Here is an 18,941-nt window from a genome sequence, read left to right as displayed (position 1 = left end):
TGCTGTGTGACTCTGGACAAGTCACTTTATCCCTTGAGGCTCCAGTCTCCTCAAGGATCCCCGAGGTCTCTTGCAGCTCTAAAACTGTGTCCAGCAGCCTGCAGCTGTCCAACTGTTTCTACCACAAATAGAACACTTACCAGCCATACAGAGGCCAGAGCTTTTGCAAAGTCATCTACCCGAAGATTCTTTTCTCCATATAGGATTCCCACTCAAAAGAGCCTGACTATTTTCTCTTTCAATGTTATTTACTTTGATGTATTGAAACAGAAGAAATGCTCCCAGGAGTACTCAATGTGATAAGCTTTTATTAAATGATTACTAAGAATCAAGCAATGGGCAAGATGTTAAGGAGAGGAAAAAAAACACACAGCAGCCCAGCCCCTACCTATACATAGATAAGTAAACGCAGGTAAATGGAAGTAATGGGGATGAGGGAGGTGGGACACTCCCAACTAGAGGGATTAGGACGGACTTCCTGAAGGAGTAACACTGAAGGAAATGATCTCTAAGTCTGGGGTGAGGTCAGAGGCAGGTGGGGAGGGTGAGACAATCTTTGCAGAGAAACTGGGGCTGGAGATAAGGCAATTAAGAACAGCAGGTAGGTTCAAAGCTAGCTCAGTATTAAGCAGTGTACTGGGCATGGGTTCTTATTGGCTTCCAATGCTTGCAAAAGCTACAGAAAGATGATGTGCTTTTCTTGTCCCTAAGGGAATAAGATGGAGGACTTTGGGGAAAGGAATTGTTCTCAGCTCAGCTGTATTCTTTAGCCACTAAGCGAAAATGATGGCATGGTGGAACATTCCTGAGGGTTTGTATCCTTGGAAGGGGGAGAGAGAAACAATAGCGATGCTCAGAGAATGAGAAGATTGTAGAACTGGGAGGCATCTTGGGGAGTGGCTGATGACAGTGTCCTCAATTTTTAGATGGGGAAACTGAGGCCCATGGTGGGAAGGGAACATCTCTTGGCCATGGCCATAAAAGTAGTTAGTGGCAGAGCTAGGAGGAAGGCCCAGGTCTCCTTAAATCCAGCTCTGTTATCCCCATTGTACCAAACTGACAATAGAGGGGGAAAAGGCAATTCTTAAAGGGATATGCCACTGATGTAAAGTTCTAGTGTGTGTGTGTGTGTGTGTGTGTGTGTGTGTGTGTAACATAATAGCAGAGTCCCAAGTAGGTCTAGTCCCATCTTTTTCCCTTTAATTGTCCCTTTTAAAGTACTAAATCCCCTTGGCAGTAATTCATTCGAGGAATAGAAAAGAATAATATATTTAACCAATAATATACAATTTCTATTATGTTGCCCAGAAAGGCATCCTGGTGCAGTGGGAAAAAAGCTAGCCTCGGAGCAGGAAGATTTGGGGTTCAAACTGTAATGCATATTGGTTGTATGATTCTGGCTCAGGCACCTAACCTCCAAGACAGCCAGCTGAAGAACAATTAATGAGAAGGTGACACATGGCATCTGTGACACATACTAGCTCAGATGTCCTGGGCAAGGTCCTTCTTGGGCCCTTGAGATTCTCCAGGGCAGCAGACCAGGCCGTCTGCCCTGGTAGAAGGTGACCAACCATTTCCTCATTAGGAGCTACTATACCAATGAAATAGCAGGCAGAGGCTGGAGGGCTGGCTGCTGGTTAGTTGGGTATGTTTGAGTGGGTGGGGCTTCTTTTTCAACTATGGGATGGGTGAGACAGCCACTGAAGTTTCTTCCAGCTCAGAGATTCTGGTCCAAAAAGACATACCCCACCTGACTCTGGTTAGTGGCTATACTGTCACCTCACTGAAACACTCAACTTTCCTTTACTGGGCCAGACCATTGCTTCCCCTGTCCTCCAGAGCCCCCTTTCAGTATATCAGGATCACAGGGAGGGTCTGTCTCTTTTGGGGCATTTTCATTGAAAAACTATGTAACTCCAGTGTGCTGATATGTGGGTTTGAATCCCACTTTTGACACTATCACAAACGATTTTTAAAAATTATCCTGTGAGGTGGTTTAAGGGCTCTTTCCTCTCCCCTGGGGGAGGTGAGGATGGAGAACAGGTATACTTCCTGCCAGCTATGCACATGGCAGCCCCATGCAGGGTCTGGTGCCACTGTGAGCTCCGGCAGTTGCAAAGATCCTGTCTGGCCTTGAAATCACCGCTTCGGGGCTGCCTCTTTTCAGGTGCCTGGTAGCCAGGCTTAGTTTACTGAGGCATTCACGTGATGGGGGAGGAAGCTGGAGCCAGCCTCATGGAGATTGCTTGCCCTTACGACTCAGGGAAGAATGTTAGAGGAACACGAACCTTACACACTGCAGGTATTCAAGAGATGCTGGTTGTTTATAGGAGAATGTAAACTCATTGAAGGCAGGAATGATTTCATTTTCCTCTTGGTATTTCCAGTGCCTATTACTCTGCCAGGCACATTTTTTTTTTCTGGATTAGATCTTTAATTTCATCTGGGTAAGAGCTCCTTCTGTCCATGTAGATCAGTATCTTCTCTAAGACTTGGAATCTTATAGTTATCTAGAACATTGAAAGGTTGAGTAACTTATCTGAAGTCACACAGCCAATATGTGTCAGAGATGACACAGAACTTTCTAGACTCTGAGACAAACTTTCCAGTTGATCTGCCATGGGTGTTTATCAAACCCACACATTTGGTGTGTAATAAACATTGGTTTAATTGAATTTACTTCCTTGGGTCTTCCCTACCCCTGCGCAGATCCACGGCCCTGGGCCTCAGAGGCAGCAAACAGTTCAGGTGGGATTTCAACCCAAGACATCTCTGCTGATGCCTCAGGATGAGTCACCAGCCTCTTCTCAGAGTTTTTGGGCCAAAATGAGATTTGAAAGCCAGGTTGCTTATCCGTAACAAACTACCACACCTTACTTTGAATAGTCAAAACGTTTCTAATACTTGGAGTTTTTCCAGCATAGGCTGGACTGCCTCAGGATGGGGGGGGAAGGGTTCCACCTCATTAGAGATCTTCAAGCTGGATGACCCCCTTTAGGGAATGTTATGGTGAGATTTTCGAATATTGGTTCGATGAGATGGCGGCTGACATTCTTTCCACTCTGAAATGCCATGATTCTTAAAACTGTGGGACAATTTCATTACACATTGAAAACAGTAATAACCCACCACACCTTATAGAGCTCTTTGAAATATTGCATCATTCCTTCCTATTTCTTGCTTCTTTTGCAAACAAGCAGTCATCAGTCATGTTTATAGACTACAGTTAAAATCCTAACTGTAGAAGCCAGCCTGAAGTAAGATACATTTTACAAACTAAAGGGTTTGGCACACGAGGCATTTTTACCACACGCATATGGAGCCCTCACCAGTCCTATCAATATGCACTCTCCGTCCGCACCAGCAACAGGAGTGCCCTTCTGCTGTACTCTCAGCCATCACATACTAACTGATAGAATATTTATGTGGCTGCTTTGGTGATGTGAAGCTTTGCCTTTCTGCTCAAATCCTCCTCACATACCAATGCAGGTGCCAACCTGGAGCTATGGCTTGCAGTGGCTAAGCATGAGAAAGCAATCATTGGATAGTAAAGTGCTAGGAAACACAATCTGCAGAGGACTGAGGCCGCACCGCGTTTGCAGGGTGGTGGGTGCATGGTCTTGGGCATACACTCAAAGGATGCTTGGGACCCATCATGGCTGAAAGTCTTTGATTGGGAAACTGTTGGCTCACACCCTCTGGGGTTTTGGTCGCTTGGGGGCGCTCCTGGCTTTGATGCTCTTTTGAGGGTCCCCAGGCCGGGGACCCTGGGACTTTCCCTTGGGCTTGGGAGGGCCACTGCGGCTGGTGCGCCCAGCAGGTCGCTTCTGCGTTGTTCGAAGCTGCTCTTGTAGCCTCTCTTCCCACTGCTGTAGAGACAATTTGGAAACAGAGGCAGGAAGGCTGTTACTGCTCAGAGGGTGGCTCTCCCTTTCCTACAAAGTCAAGAACACGGCCTTTTTTCCAGCTTTTTTGCAGCTCAAAGTCCCTTTTCATTTATTTCCAGTTTTACAACTTGTGTTCTAGATGGCCAAGGTTACCAGGAGACTGACCTTTGGATAAATGAGGGCACTGTTGTTTCTTGGACTATGCTAAAGACTGTGTCACTTAGGAAACCACACTATACCAGGGATTCTTAACTTGAGCTCCACAGATTCCCAAAGTATCCATGGAGAGATACCGGGGGGGGGGGATGTCCAGGAACTTGGGAAAAATTACATATTTATTTTCACTAACCTCTGACTGAAACTTAGCATTTCCTTGAATTATGAATATAAAATTCCTCATCTGAAAAGGGCTGAAATGAGCTTCACTAGACTGCCGAAACAGTCGATGCCACAAAAAAGAGTAAGAACGCTTGCCCCAGACGTTGACATACTGGGCTATCCGTGTAATCTTCTGTCTGTGGCATTCTCACCCACCCAGGTACCCATATTTGACCCTGGCCTTTTTCTGTAATGCCAAATCTGAAGTGTTGGACAGTTCTGTGAATTCTGCCACTGTTTAATCAACTGCTTAATAAAAGTGTGTTGAAATAAGTCAATGTGTTTTTACAAAGAAAGATGGAAATTAGATTTTTAAAAAGCATGCAGCTCAAAAAACCCCATTTTAGCTGCCAGGTGATTTGGGCCAGCCAAAGAAGAAGTCACAGAACGTGCCTGTGACAGCCTCTTGGCCCCCTATTCTTGTGGGGTAGAGTGGTTAGAGAACCAGCTTTGAACCAGCCTGCCGATGACATGTGCTGGTCATGCTACCCTATGAGAATTACTGAGCCAAGTCTGGGAGAAGATGAGCTTCAGAGAAGATGCTGACCAGCACTGGCAGAAAGTTTTCTTCTTCTTTTTCTTTTTTTCTTAGGCAATTAGGGTTAAGTGATTTGCCCAGGGTCACACAGGTAGTAAGTGTCAAGTGTTTGGTCTGAGGGCAGATTTGAACTCAGGTCCTCTGACTTCAGGGCTGGTGCTCTATCCACTTGCCACCTAGCTGCCCCTAGCAGAAAGTTTTCTACCTGGTTTATTATACCAATGAATTCACAGATCCAGAACCCTATCCCTATAATGTTCTGGGCACTGTTTGGGCTACTAGGGACAGAGCTAATCCATGTCAGACTAGGGATGTGAAGCAGAGTATTCCTGACTCTGAGACCTGCTCTCTGTCTGTTAGGTCATACTACCTCTCAAAGGTAGGATCTTATCACAGGTAGGCACACAGGAAATGGAAGAGTCACCAAAATCTATAAACTATCTCTGTGGCTACATCTCTCCCACACACCTACATACACCCCACCCATATAAACCACCCTACACCCCCATATACTTCCCCATTTACACCCCTCACAAACACTCACCACAGACACCACACACACAAATTCACAAGCCCCAAACATACACACAGACGCTCCCATCCCCTGCCTCTTTGCCTACCCTCACACTGCTGATAAAAGGCCACTGGTCATACTTACTATAAACCTTTTCCCCAGCTGGTCTCTCCATTTTTCCACCAGGCAATTCTCAAGAAGCATCATTCTGAAACAAATGATTGATGAAATAAAGTTTCATGAATGTGTCTGTCTAGTGGGTCAATATTTGTAAAGTTACACCTATTTGTAGGCTTTTCCCTGGACCACTATTGCCACCTGCAGCAGCAGCAATAGTAATAACAGCAGCAGCAGCAGCAGCAGCAGCAACATTCCTATAGTACTTTAAATACATAGCACTTCCAAGATGCTTTACATCTCATTCCATCCCCAGTGGCAAGCACTGTAAGTCCAGGTGAGGAAACTGAGGCTGAGAGGTAAGGTAAGTTGCCCAGGTTTCCAGCTTTCTGACTCCAAGTCTAGGGCTCTAGTCACTCCAATTAAACCCTGTGGAGATCCCTGCTTTCATATGTTCTAGGTCTGGAATACTGAGACCTGCATTCCCCCTCAAACATGATCTTGTATCACTTTTATACGGACTAATATATGTCCATGTTGTCTCCTCTAATAGGATACAAGCTCCCCAAGGGCAGGGATGGTTTCATTTTTGTCTTTGTATTCCTAGAGCCAAACACCAGGGCACATAGTAGGTACTTAATAAATGCTTATTGATTGTTTAATTGACATAAACAAGGGAGGCAACCAAGGGGGTTAAAACAAGTCAGAGAAGGCTTCTGGGAGGAAGTGCTAGCTAAAGCAACTGCTGCTGCTTTAAATATATTTTGTACTCAAAGATTAGAGTTTTCCACTGTATAATCAGTCAACCAAAAAGCATTTAGTAAGTACCTACTATGTACTATAGTATATAATATATATACCATACATATATACATATATATGTACTATATGCTGTGCTAGGTGCTGAGTTATAAAGACAAAACTGAAATAGAAAGAAAGACCTCAAGTCTAAGCACACATTAACCCTTTAAAAAATTCAAAAATGCAAAGTTAAGGTTTCAGAATTCATCTTCTCCCCACTCCCCATGCCTGCCTTTGCCTACCTTGAACGCCATTCATAGCACATGATGAGGACGTCTTGGTGGGGCAGGATATGTGGACACTGGCAGGAAGAGTTAGTCACAAGAGGCACCTGAGTCCGGGGAATGGGCGACAAGGACTTGAAAATCTCCTTTACGTCCACCACTGTGGTGACTTCGTGGCAGCCACTTCTTTGCACCGCTTTAATTTTGGCATGAATCACTGCATTTCGAAAGACACATGAGCAACGCTGCAATCTTCATGACTTTGATTACTGTCTCTACTGATTCTCAAGTCTGCCGATGCTTCACCAACCTCTCTCCTGATCTGCAAGCTCAGCTCGCATTTCCAACTGCCTTTCAGACATTCTTAACTGGATGTCCAGTAGACATCTTAAGCTAAACATGTCAAAAACAGAACTCATTATCTTTCCCCCCAAGTCCTCCCTGGCCCCTATCATACCTATTATTGTTGAGGGCACCACCATGCTCCCAGTCCCTGAGCCTCACAAACCTAGGAATCATTCTGGATTCCTCACTATCCCTCACATCAACCCTCTCCCACATCCCAGCTATTGTCAAGACCTGTTGATTTCACCTTTGTAGCATTCCCTGAATACACCCCCTTCTCGCCTCTGATACTCTGGTGTAGGCACTCAGCACTTCATGTCTGGACTGTTTGTAATAGCCTGCTGGGGACAGGGGTCTGCCTGCCTCAAGTCTCTCCCCACTCCAATTCATTCTCCATTCAGCCACTCAAGTCATTTTCCTAAAGCTCAGGTATGACCACGTGATTCCCCTACTCAATAAACTGCAGTAGCTCCCTAGCACCTCCAGTCTTATTTTACCTTACTTCCCAACAGGCACTCTTTGATCCAGTGACTTTGGCCTGCTGGCTGTTCCATGAATGAGACATTTCGTCTCTCAGCTCTAGGCATTTTCTCTGACTGTCCCCCATGCCTAGAATGCTCACCCTCTTCATCTCCACCTACTGTCTTCTCTGGCTTTCTTTAAGTCCCAACTAAAATCCCATTTGCTATATGAAGTCCTTTCTAGTTTCTCTCAATTCTACTGCTTTCTCTCTCTTAATTGTTTCCTATTTATCTTTTACACAGCTTGTTTGTGCATATTTGTTGTCTTCCTCATTAGATTATAAGCTTCTTGAGGGCAAGGACTATCTTTTGTTTCTTTTTGTATTCCCAGCGCTTAGCACAGTACCTGACAGTAGTAGGTGCTTAATTAATGTGTATCAACTGACCTTCTGCAAATGGCTTTTCCCAAGCCTACCTTCTAAGATTACCTCAACTTTTCCCTGTATGTATTTTATTTGTAGGGCCCAATGAAGAGAGTATTGGGCTTGGAATCAGGAAGACCTGAGTTCAAATCTGGCCTCAGATACTTACTAGCTCTGCGACCCTGGGCAAATCATATAACCTATTGACCTCAATTTTCTCATCTGTAAAATTAGCTGAAGAAGGAAATGGCAGATCCCTCCAGTATCTTTGCCAAGAAAACCTCAAATGGTGTTATAAAGAGTCAGATATTACTAATCAACAAAACAATAGTCTTATTTGTACATAGCTATTTGCATGCTTTCTCATTAGAGTCTGAGTTTTTGAAGACAGACACGGCATTTCTGGCCCTTTTCTGCGTCTCTCATGCTTAGCACAGTGCCTGGTACATAGGAGATACTTAATAAATACTTGCTGACTTGACTTTTTAATAGCAACATTTTACCAGCATTGTGGTATGACTACGAGGTCTGGAATATAACAATAGGGGGAACTGAAGATGGGCATCAATGCCTGTGATGGATTTAGAGGCACCTGGTAAGTGTGAGCTGCCTGCAATGTACAGCCAGTGAGGAGCGTGGAATAAGAACTACAGTAAAAGCTGTCATCAGTGCAAAGTATATGTTTGAAAAAGAGGTTGGCCTAGCTGTGTGGTAAAGACAAGGGATAAGAAAGGAAAGTCAGGAGACAGTCAGTCAGGAGAGAGGAAGAAATGCCTCCAGCACTTTGGAGGGCCCTCCAAAATGTGATGAACACAGAACACACAGGATGGACTGGCAGCCCAGGGGCGGTTTGCTGTCTGCTCCACTGGAGGGAACTCCCTAATGGATGTGATCACAGATTTACTGGAGGATGGCAATGTCTGTAGTGCATTATGGTTTGGAAAAAAGCATTAATGAGACTAGAACCCAGGCCTCAACTCCCAGCGCTCTTTTCTCCACATTAAAGTGCATGTGTGTGTGTGTGGGGGGGTGGAGATGGGGAAGGCAGGGAGAGTCATTGGTTATAAATGGAATAACTTTCAATGTTCCTTCTCTGAAAAGCCTCACTGCAATTCACTGAAGGTTTTCATCTAAAGCCTGTTCCCCACTGAAGCACCAGAAATGAACAGGCTGTTTCTCCTCCTTGACAGCCAGGATGATGGGGGGTAAGGAGCCTGTTGTTACATGAGGTTTGAGCATGAGTCTGCCTGCCCTGTTACAAGGCTGTGACCTTGGGCAGAAATATCTCTGGATGTGGAAGGATCACAAACTCAAGATGAGTTGGACCCAGACAGTTCATTGATAGTAATGAAGAGGGGAGAAGGCATTGAACATCCAGGAGCCTGAAAGATGGGCAAAGGGAAAGCATGGTGGAGGTGAAAGACGAGGGGAATAGCCTCCTTAGCCAAGATCTCAAAGAGATGCTGCTAAAGACCCAAAGAAAGGAGGGTTGGGTTCTTGGGGGCAAAGTATGCAGGGGAAGGGGATGTTACCCACATGGCTGAAGATATTTATCCAACTGATGACTAGGACATTGGTCCTTGGGTCCTTTTAATAGGCTCTCTTTGTGTTGAACAAGGGGCAGCTAGGACGTGAAACAGATAGACTACCAGGCCCCGAGTTAGGAAGACCTGAGTTTAAATCCAGCCTCAGACACTTAGTAGCTGTGTGACCCTGGACAAGTCACTTAACTCTGTTTGCCTCACTTTCTTTATTTGTAAAATGACCCAGAGAAGGAGATGTGGAACCACTCCAATATCTTTGCTAAGAAATCCCTCCCCCTAAAAGAAAGTGGTCATGAAGGTCAGATATGACTGAAAAGCAATTAAACACCAATATCTAACAGGCATTTCAAATTTCCTTCATAAGAATACAATTTCAGTCAAAAGAGACAAAAGAGGGGTGTGGTATAGGAGACTGGATTCAAGTCCCACCAATACTTCCTGGGCCTATGACCTTAGGCAAGTTATCCCTGTCTTCTGAGCCTCAGTTTCCTCATCTGCAAAAATGGGGTAACAACCCCTGTACTACCTCCCTCACAGGACTATCATGGCAAAGTCCTGTGTATACAAGAGCCTTGAGGGCAGGGAGTATTGGAAGTCAGATCAAGTCAAGATGCATTTATTAAGCACTTACTGCTTGCCAGGCAGTCTGCTAAGTTCTAGGGATATAAAGACAGGCAAAAACCAGCCCTTGTGGGGATCTCAGACCCTAATAGGGGCGACAACATGTAAACAAATCTGTACATACAAGATTCTGGTCAAGTAGATGGAAGTCCCTCGGACAGAAGGGCCTGGAGTGGGTGGGGGAGGTGGGGTAGGTGGGAAAGGGACTTCAGAAGGCCTCCTGCACTTCTGACTTCATGTCCCCTGCTCTTAACACAGTCCTAGGCACTTATAGTAAGTGCTGATTGCAAATACAAAGCACTTCGTCAATGTCCAAAGTAGCAAGAAATTGTACCCAGCACATTGTTTGGAGAACACGTGTAGTTTAAGAAACTCAAGGAAAATGTGGGAAGAGCCAAAACCAGATTTCAAATGCACAAGGAACCTGCTCATTGTGCTGGTAGGGTTCTGACCATTTTAATCTACATTCAAATAATGGTAACCTAACAGTTTAGTGAGTATGAGTAACCAACACTCCTGCTTAGAGACAGCATAGGGCTCCCCAAACTCTCGGACCCCACAGTTCAGCACTTTTACTATTCCTTTTCTTTTGATTGAGAAAATAAACAATACTTATGAATTCAGTAACAGCTTTAAATGAATTTGCATGTCTCCTAACATAATTATATTGGCGTATATTTTGATAAGTATTTATTCATATATATATATATATATATGTATATGTTCAAAATATGCTATTTATTCAGTCTACAGAAGGACTTGGAGTCAGGAAGACCTGAGTTCAAATTCTGACTTACTTAGTAGCTGCGTATCCCTAGGCAAGTCACGTCCTCTGTCTAGCTCAGATTTCTCATTGCTTAAAAATGAGGATCAAAATAGGCTGTTATGAGGAGTCAATGAGAACATGAACACACACACACACACACACACACACACACACACACACACACACACACACACATACACGTTCCCGTTCAGTCATTTCAGTTGTATCCTACCCTTCCTGACCCCATTTGGGGTTTTCTTGGCAAAGATTCTGGAGTGGTTGGCCATTTCCTTCTCCAGCTCATTTTACAGATGAGGAACTGAGGCAATAGGGTGAAGTGACTTGCCCAGGGTCACACAGCTAGGAAGTGTCTGAGGCTAGATTTCAAGTCAGGAAGATGAGTGTTTCTGACTCTAGGCAAAGCACTCCATCCACTGCCCCACCTAGCTGCTCACACACATATATACACATATTTACAAGCACACATACATATATAAAATATAATATATTCATAATATGGTATATAAATCTTTTTGCAAACCTTAGAGTGCTATATAATCATTAACTATTATTATTACATACCAAATAATATTTTGGTAGCCCGTACAGGACTATAGTTAGGTACCATTGAAGTAGTAGAAACAGCAGCCTGGAAGTCAGGTCTGTGTTTGAGGTCCTTCACTTACAAGCTGCTTGACCACATAAAAGCAACTTTGCTGGGCCGTTGTAAAAAGTTTAAGCTGCCTATGTCACAGGCTTTTTGTTTGGATTGATTGAGAAATTCTGGGACAAGTCCATTTGTCAGCAGAAAAGTGCTATACATACTTTAAACAGAATTCAAAGGTGCTCCAGCTGTAAGTTAGCAAGTTTCCTCTTATTCTTCCTTTGTTCCTTCCTTTTCTTTCTTTCTTTCTTTCTTTCTTTCTTTCTTTCTTTCTTTCTTTTTTTTTTTTTTTTCTTTCTTTTTTTTTCTTTCTTTCTTTTTTTTTTTTTTTTTTTTCTTTTTTTCTTTTTTTTTTCCTTCCTTCCTTCCTTCCTTCCTTCCTTCCTTCCTTCCTTTCTCTTTCTCTCTTTCTTTCTTTCTTTTCTTTCTTTCTTTCTTTCTTTCTTTCTTTTCTTTCTTTCTCTTCCTTCCTTCCTTTCTCTTTCTCTCTTCTTTCTTTCTCTTTCTTTCTTTCTTTCTTTTCTTTCTTTCTTTCTTTTCTTTCTTTCTTTCTCTTCTTTCTTTCTTTCTTTCTTTCTTTCTTTCCTTCTTTCTTTCTTTCTTTCCTTCTTTCTCCTATGAGGCATGCACAGAGTTCAAATAGGGATAATGCATCCATGAGAGCTGAAACTATAGCCTCAGCATGGAAACTTTTGGGGGGATGAAGCCCAGTGACCCAAACCAGCTGCCTGCAAGGTTCCAATGGCTGGGACTATCCCCAAGGAAAAGAAACAAGGCACGTGAAGATAACTGATCTTCTGTTATAATGCTAAACCCTGATGCTCAGCAGATTCTAACTGAATTACCCAGATCTCTGTCTGTCTGTCTGTCTGTCTGTCTGTCTCTCTCTCTCTCTCTCTCTCTCTCTCTCTCTCTCTCTCTCTCTCTCTCTCTCTCTCTCTCTCACACACACACACACACACACACAGAATGGCTTACATTGTGCATACTAGCTTCATCCTTGAACTAAATTCACCCTATAACCTGTCTACCCTCTTTCTTTTCTCAGTCGACAAGGTATGAGTATTGTAGCCACAAGTTTCTGGAGCCAGGCTTTGTTACCATCCAGGTCTCAGAAGCAGACAGCTCCATCCTCACAAACTCCCACAACTTACCATAACTGTAGTTCTTGCTCATGTAGGTCGTGAGGGTGGGCTTCACCTTTTTGCATTTACACCGGTCTTGGGAAAACAAGAGAGGAGAAATTGAAAGCAGCTATTGCATTGAGTTTGGAAAGGACGACCAGGGAAACTGAACAAAGAGGAACTCACCAGGACTTAGGCGCTTGCAGTCACTATCAAGAGGTCTTTCTTGTACCATCATGTCTGGGGTCATGTCTATCCACTTTGCATCTAGAAAAGGGTGTGAGCCGTGTGGTATGTTAGATCCTAATTCTCTATTGAAAGAGCAAGTGGCTTTTGTATTCTCCCTTGGCAGAGTGAAGGACCTGGAAATAGCAGCCTGCCATATATCCTCTGGTTTCAATCCCCCAAATTTCTTGCATTCTTGTACCCCCATCTTACACCATTATCTTGTCACCAGCTTTCCTGAACTTACAGTATTTCTAGCTTTCCCAGGGCCAGGCTCTAGTCTCAGGGCATCTCCATAGGCAAAGTGCAAAGTGAAAGGAAGGGAAGCTTTGGTAACTTCATTTCATGCAATAGGAAATAGAATCAGCCAGACTGGATACTTCCTCCCCTCCCCCTGCCCCACACCCAGTTCCAGAGTCTGAAAATGAGAAGGGACCTCAGAGGCAAACTAAAACCTTTTTAGTTTCGGCTATTTATAATGATCAAGTGAACCAGACATTGTCCAGATTCTCACAGTTTTTTCTATACAGACATAATCTAAGTTCACATACAAAATAAGCCAAATCAATAGAGCAATAAATAAGCATTTATTAAGTACCTACTATGTGCCAGGCACTAAATAAACCACCTATCACTATAAACACCCAATCATCTAGAGTTTTTTTTTTTAATTCCAAATTATCCAGGTGGGTGCCTCCATTCTCAACTTCACTTTGCAGATATGAGCTCAGTTTTGACTTGCTTGGAATAATGGAAAGAGTACTGGCTGAAGAGTTAGAAGACCTCGGTTCAAATCCCGCTTTTGACAACTGCTAATTGTGGGACCTTGGAGGAAGGACTTAACATCTCTGGGCCTCAGTTTCCTCATCTGTAAAATGAGAAGGTTGGATTAGATCACCTCTGAGATCCCTTCTACTTACTGATCCCCATGACCATATGATCTCCTTGAGGAGATAGGTGATGAGCTGACCCATGAATTTCAGGCTGTCAACAGGTTTTTTTTAAAATTTTTTAATTTTTAGGCAATTGGGGTAAAGTGACTTGCCCAGGGTCACACAGCTAGTAAGTGTTAAGTGTTTGGTCTGAGGCCGGATTTGAACTCAGGTCCTCCTGACTTCAGGGCCGGTGCTCTATGCACTGCGTCACCTAGCTGCCCCTTCAACAGGTATTTGTTAAGTGCTTACTGTGTGCAATGGACTGGGCTAAGTGCTGGAGATACAAAGAGCAAGCCCCAAATAGCTCCCCATCCTAAATGGGGGAGATAACATGTAAATATCTAGATACACACATGATACCTAGAGAGCAGGGGGGAGGAGGGATGGGGAGGAAAGGCCTTCAGGCCATGGAAAAGCAGCCAACAAACAACTTTCTGCAAATAGGATGAGAAGACACTGTCCTTAGTCCAGATAAAGTGTCAGGGACCAGAAGCTTCCATTTTCAGTCCTTTGGGGAACTTTCTCCAACTATCAAATCCCTTATGAGACACAAGTATGGCCTTTGCCCTTCTTCCCTTCTCTTCTCTTGTCACCAACTGGAGGTGGGAAAGGAATCCCATGGTAGAGTCGCTCTGCCTCTGGACCTGGAAATACTAGGATCCTCTAACTGGGCAGCCTGGTCCACACACCTGATACCGAAGGATGGAGTGTAAATCCCTACTGGGTGCCAGACCCAAAGCTTGTGCTGGTGACATCACCATCATTTATGAGATCCAAATCAAGAAGCATGTAAGTCCCTACTATGTGCCAGGCACTATGCTAAACATCCTTTTGAATTATAAACAGACTAAGATGAAATGCTGTCGAATTAAGGTTTGTGCAGAGCTTTGAGCCTCCCTACCATCCTGTGATGTGGAAACCAAAGGTGTTATTATCCCCATTTTCCAGATAAGGAAACTGGGACTCCGGGGAGTTTGTAATGCAAGGGTCAGAGAACAGATTCAAAGGCATGACCCAAGACTCTGCAAAGCCTGGGAAGCAAAGTCCTTAGGGGAGAGACTGCTCTTTCCCAGCTCTCCCTCTCCTTTCCTTACTAGCCCCAATTCAAAATAGGGAGAAAAAGGAAAGAGGGTCGGGTCGGGCTAGTTTCTCCCAGGGCTTCCAGGGCGCAGCTCCCCACGAGGCTGACACTTTTCAGCGGCCATGGAGGATGGAGCTCGAGGCAAGTCTAGGGTTAGAATTGGGCTTAGCTTTAGAGCTGGAAGAGACCCCAGAGGGGTCTAGGCCAACCCCCTCATTTTCCAAGGGAGGAAACTGAGTCTCGGAGTGGGGAGGTGATTTGCCGGAGGTCACGAATTATGTAGTATGTGGCAGAGAGCCTAGGTTCTCCGATTCCAAACCCAGGGCGTGTGTGTGTATGAGTGTGTGTATGTGTGTGTGTTTGTGTGATCACATCATACATGAAACATTTCACACCATGCTAGCTGCGTGACCGCGGGCAAGCACCCCTTTCAGAAATTTCCCGGAGCCTCATTTCCCCATTGGAAACCAGGGTGGGGGGCTAACGTCATTGATGTTGGCAGCCTCCCTGGTTTTTCTGGAGGGGCAGCGGCCGTAGAAGCCCTGACTCCAACTCCCCCATCCCTGTCCCTTGGAACTCCTCAGGGTGTCTCTGGGCCCGGGATCCCTCCCTGGGCTGCCCCTGCCCCTCTCCGCACCTTCTGGCAGGTCTGTGACTATGGCCTCGGGGGAGATGCACACGCCGCGGTCGTAGACCGGCAGGTCGTCGCAGGCCAGGTTCTCGGGCCAGCTGTGGTTGTAGAGGCGCATGAGAGGCTCGCAGTCGTCTCGGGCGCGCTGGCATAGGGCTTTGCACGGCCGGATGGGGTCGTGCAGGAACTCGAGGGCGCAGATGGGCGCGTACATGGCGCACAGAAAGAAGCGCAGTACCGAGCTGCAGTTGGCGTCCACCAGCTCCTCGTACTGCTCGATGGCCAGCACGGCGTTCTCCTGGGTGCTGTGGTGCAGGTGGTTGGGCATGCGGGTCAGGTTCCAGGGCATGGACCGGCACATGGGGATGCGCACGGGCTCGCAGGGCGCGCCCCGCACTGCCCGGGTCAGGCGCAGTGCCAGGGCCAGTGCCGCCAGGCTGGCAACGAGCATGGCTGCAGCCGTCGGGGCTGCCCTTCCGCTCAGTACGCTGCCCGCGCTGCCTCCGGTGCTGCCGCCGGTATCGCCCGCGGTCTCCCGCCCGCTAGCTCACGGCTCCGCTGCCACCGTCGGACCCTGGAGCAGCTCGGAGCTCGCCGCTGGCCACTCCTCTCTGCTGCGCCCCAGCTTCGGTCCAGGCTGCTGCTCCTGCTCCTGCTCAGGCTCCGAGTGCCGACAGCCATGGCCCCCGCAGGCTCCTATTTATCCCCGCGCCGCATCTGACGTGGGCCCGGCCCTCGGCTCGGCACTCCGGGAGGGCTCCCCCGCGGCCGCCCCCCTCGGCCTCGACGCGCTGACATCACGTCCCCCGAGGGCAGGGGCAGGGGCAGGGGCTGGAGCGGCTGAGGCTGCGGGGAGGGCCCGGGCGCACGCTCGGCCAGAGGCCCGCGGCTTGGAGCCGGGGGCCACGGGGGTTGGGGAGTGTCTGTCTGTTTGTGGGGGTGGAGTGCAGCTCGCGAACCCTTGGGCCGGGCCCTCGGCGGGGCTGAGTTTTGTGCTCCAATCAACTTTCGGAAATGAAAACTAGGAGAAGCTCAGAATTGAGCAGAAAGTTGTTTTTGCTTTCTCCAACAGGGGGCCCAGAAGCTCCTTTGCCAGGGTCCCTAAATGCTTTCAGAAAGACATTCTTAGGAGTAGGTCAAGCAAGAACTGTAACGGAAACATTTGTTTGTTTTTTCTTTTAGGGCAAATTTCCTTATTTTGTACCATTCCCACAGGAGCTGGTGTCTGCTTTGTCAACCTGGGGTGGTGGAGAGAGCCGTTGGCTGTACGCCAGAAAGTCAGTAAACATTTCTTAAGAGCCTGCTATGTGCCGGGCACTGTGTTAAGCGCCGGGGATACGAAGAAAGGCAAACGACGCTCCCTGCTCTCGAGGAGCTCACGTTATGTCGGGGGAGACAACGTGCAGATATTACATTACAAACATTACAAACAAACTATGGCTAGGATACATTGGAAATGTGAAGTCAGGGCTGGGAATAACCTCAGAAGTCATCTCCTGGACATATAGTCCGACTCTCTCCTGAGGACCAGAGAGAGGAGGTACCTTGGCTGAAGTCATACAGCAAGTGGTAGCATTCCTATTGGAGACCAAGTGGTACAATCCAAGCAGTCCTGGGTTCTGGAGTCAGGGGCTCTGAGTTCAAATCTGCTTGTGTGGCCTTGGGCAAGGACTTTCCCCTCTCAGTTCCCTTCTCTTTATGAGAAATGAGTGGGTCGCATGGCCTCTGAACTCTCTTCCAGCTCTGGATCTAGAATCCAAATCAGAACTCCAAAATCCTCGTTCTCTCCACCCTGCACCACACAGGCTTGATTTTTAGGCCAGTTCTTTGTGACTTTGGGCAAAGTGATATATTTCTGAACTCCAGACTATAAAATCTATCTATAAAATCAGTGGGTCAGACTAGATGCTTCCTGAGGGTTTTCCAGCTCAAAACTTCTCTGGGTAAGGGTAATGTACTCCAAGTACTCTTTCGAAGATCTAAAGTTTGAGAAATAGATCTTTTCCTTTACATTTTCCTATTATTTTTCTTTCACTCTCTTTGCCTTCCTCCCAAACTACCCAAGCCAACGGAAGAATGAGAAAACAGTGGACAGCACTCTCAGCTCTTCCCCATCCCACTGGGTCCCCAACCAGCACTCTAAAATTCCTGTGGTGAGCTTTGGGGTGGTGGTGGTGGTGGTAGGGGTGGGAGGGTGGTGGGGGTGGGGGGGGGTGGCGGTGGTGGCTGATCTGAGTGAGGATACCACTTGAAATGTGAACATTTGTAAGCACCTTGAGGGCAGGATAATGTGTTCGGCTGTGTGTGTGTGTGTGTGTGTGTGTGTGTGTGTGTGTGTGTTTAATTTTCAACATTACTTTATTTGCACAATCTGAAATGTATACAGAGTGCAGTTATTAACTATGAAACTAGCACAATGCTGCTTGTCAGGAATCTGATAGTATCAGCCTGATTCCATATCACAATTCAAGATATTTTTTCTTTAGGAAGTGCCATTACCTGTGAAGGGATATTCAGTGGGGGGAAAGGGGTCCTACCATCCAACCAGGCACTTAATGCTTATTAAATTGGATTTCATGAATCTTCTTTCCACTCCTGGCTTTTCACATCCTGTTAGGAAGAATTTGGCCAGCTGACCCCTATACATGCAAGGTTTTTGTAGTGAAAACCTCTGAAGCAGTCATGTTTCCCCTTGGTAACTTTCTCAGTAGAATATCAGGTGAGGACTATTTTCCTTGTATTTTGTTTTGTGGGATCATGGGGCTAGAAAGGACTTTAGGAGGTGACCTAGTGCATCTTCTCTTTATTAAGGCAGAAATTTACTGATCTGGGGTGCACAGTTCCCAAAGGGGCCCATGGAGAGATTTCAGGGTACCCATGAACTTGGTTGAGGTGAGGAATGACACCTTTATTTTCACTAACTTCGAACTGAAAAGTGGCATTTCCTTCAATTTTTAAAAACACTTCTGAGAAGGGGTTCATAAGTTTCACCAGATGCCATAGAAGTCTATGACCTTGGTTTACAAAAACCACAAGTAAACTGTGAATTATAATATTTAGAGCTTTGGGGGATCTCAAAGATCATAAAATTCAGATGAAGAAACTGAGACACAGAGACATCAGGTGATCTTCCCAGGGTCACACAATAAGTAAATGTAAGGCAGCATTTGAACCCAGATCTTCCTGATTCTAAGTCCAATACCCTACCTTCTAGGCTAATGAGAGGCTGACCTTGACAGAAAGGTAGGAAGAGTAATAGCTATTTCCTTTGACTTCAGTTCCCCAATAATCAATCCAGGAATGCTTTTGCCTTAAGGATCTAAGACAGATGAAAAGCTTTGGGTATGAAATGATCTCTTTCCTCTGCCAGTCTGGTAGAGTCCTCAGCTTCTTTCACAGCACAGACCAGATGGCATCTCCTACTTCAGGTCTTGTCTGATTTCTACCCTACACTATTAGCTTTTGAAGTTACTTTGTACATATGCTGTGTTTTCTTTACTTGTTTACATGCATTTCTGTGGTAGAATATAAGCACCCGGAGGGCAGGGACTGTTCAGTTTTTGTATCTCTGGCCCTAGTTTGTAGTCTGGCTTGTAGGTGTTGCTTAATTGAGCTTTGTTGTTGTTCATTGGGGTTCCGCTCTACTCATGGCCTCATTCGGGG

The 18,941-nt window shown here is 45.8% G+C and overlaps 1 protein-coding gene across 1 annotated transcript; it reads right to left on the bottom strand.

Annotated features, from left to right (window-relative positions):
* Positions 1 to 288: 288 nt before the first annotated feature.
* Positions 289 to 16,205, bottom strand: SFRP4 (secreted frizzled related protein 4). The gene is made up of 6 exons (XM_020964457.2): positions 15,285 to 16,205; positions 12,593 to 12,673; positions 12,437 to 12,502; positions 6,478 to 6,676; positions 5,462 to 5,525; positions 289 to 3,869 (listed from the first exon to the last, which is right to left on the bottom strand). The coding sequence occupies exons 1-6, from the start codon at positions 15,727 to 15,729 to the stop codon at positions 3,690 to 3,692; spliced, it is 1,035 nt and encodes a 344-aa protein (XP_020820116.1). The 5' UTR covers positions 15,730 to 16,205; the 3' UTR covers positions 289 to 3,689.
* Positions 16,206 to 18,941: the final 2,736 nt, after the last annotated feature.

The sequence above is a fragment of the Phascolarctos cinereus genome, unplaced genomic scaffold (genome assembly GCF_003287225.1).
Source record: "Phascolarctos cinereus isolate Bilbo 61053 unplaced genomic scaffold, phaCin_HiC Scaffold_4;HRSCAF=312, whole genome shotgun sequence".
Classification (NCBI taxonomy): domain Eukaryota; kingdom Metazoa; phylum Chordata; class Mammalia; order Diprotodontia; family Phascolarctidae; genus Phascolarctos; species Phascolarctos cinereus.
Note: the sequence above shows the minus strand (reverse complement) of the source record. Positions and strands in the feature narration are given on the sequence as shown.

Coding starts and splice junctions, on each gene's coding strand:
- SFRP4 (XM_020964457.2), bottom strand. CDS start 15,729: ATGCTCGTTGCCAGCCTGGCGGCACTGGCCCTGGCACTGCGCCTGACC. Junction 12,503..12,592: donor CTGCAAGCGCCTAAGTCCTG/GTGAGTTCCTCT, acceptor TGTTTTCCCAAG/ACCGGTGTAAATGCAAAAAG. Junction 5,526..6,477: donor TGCTATGAATGGCGTTCAAG/GTAGGCAAAGGC, acceptor CATTTGTTTCAG/AATGATGCTTCTTGAGAATT.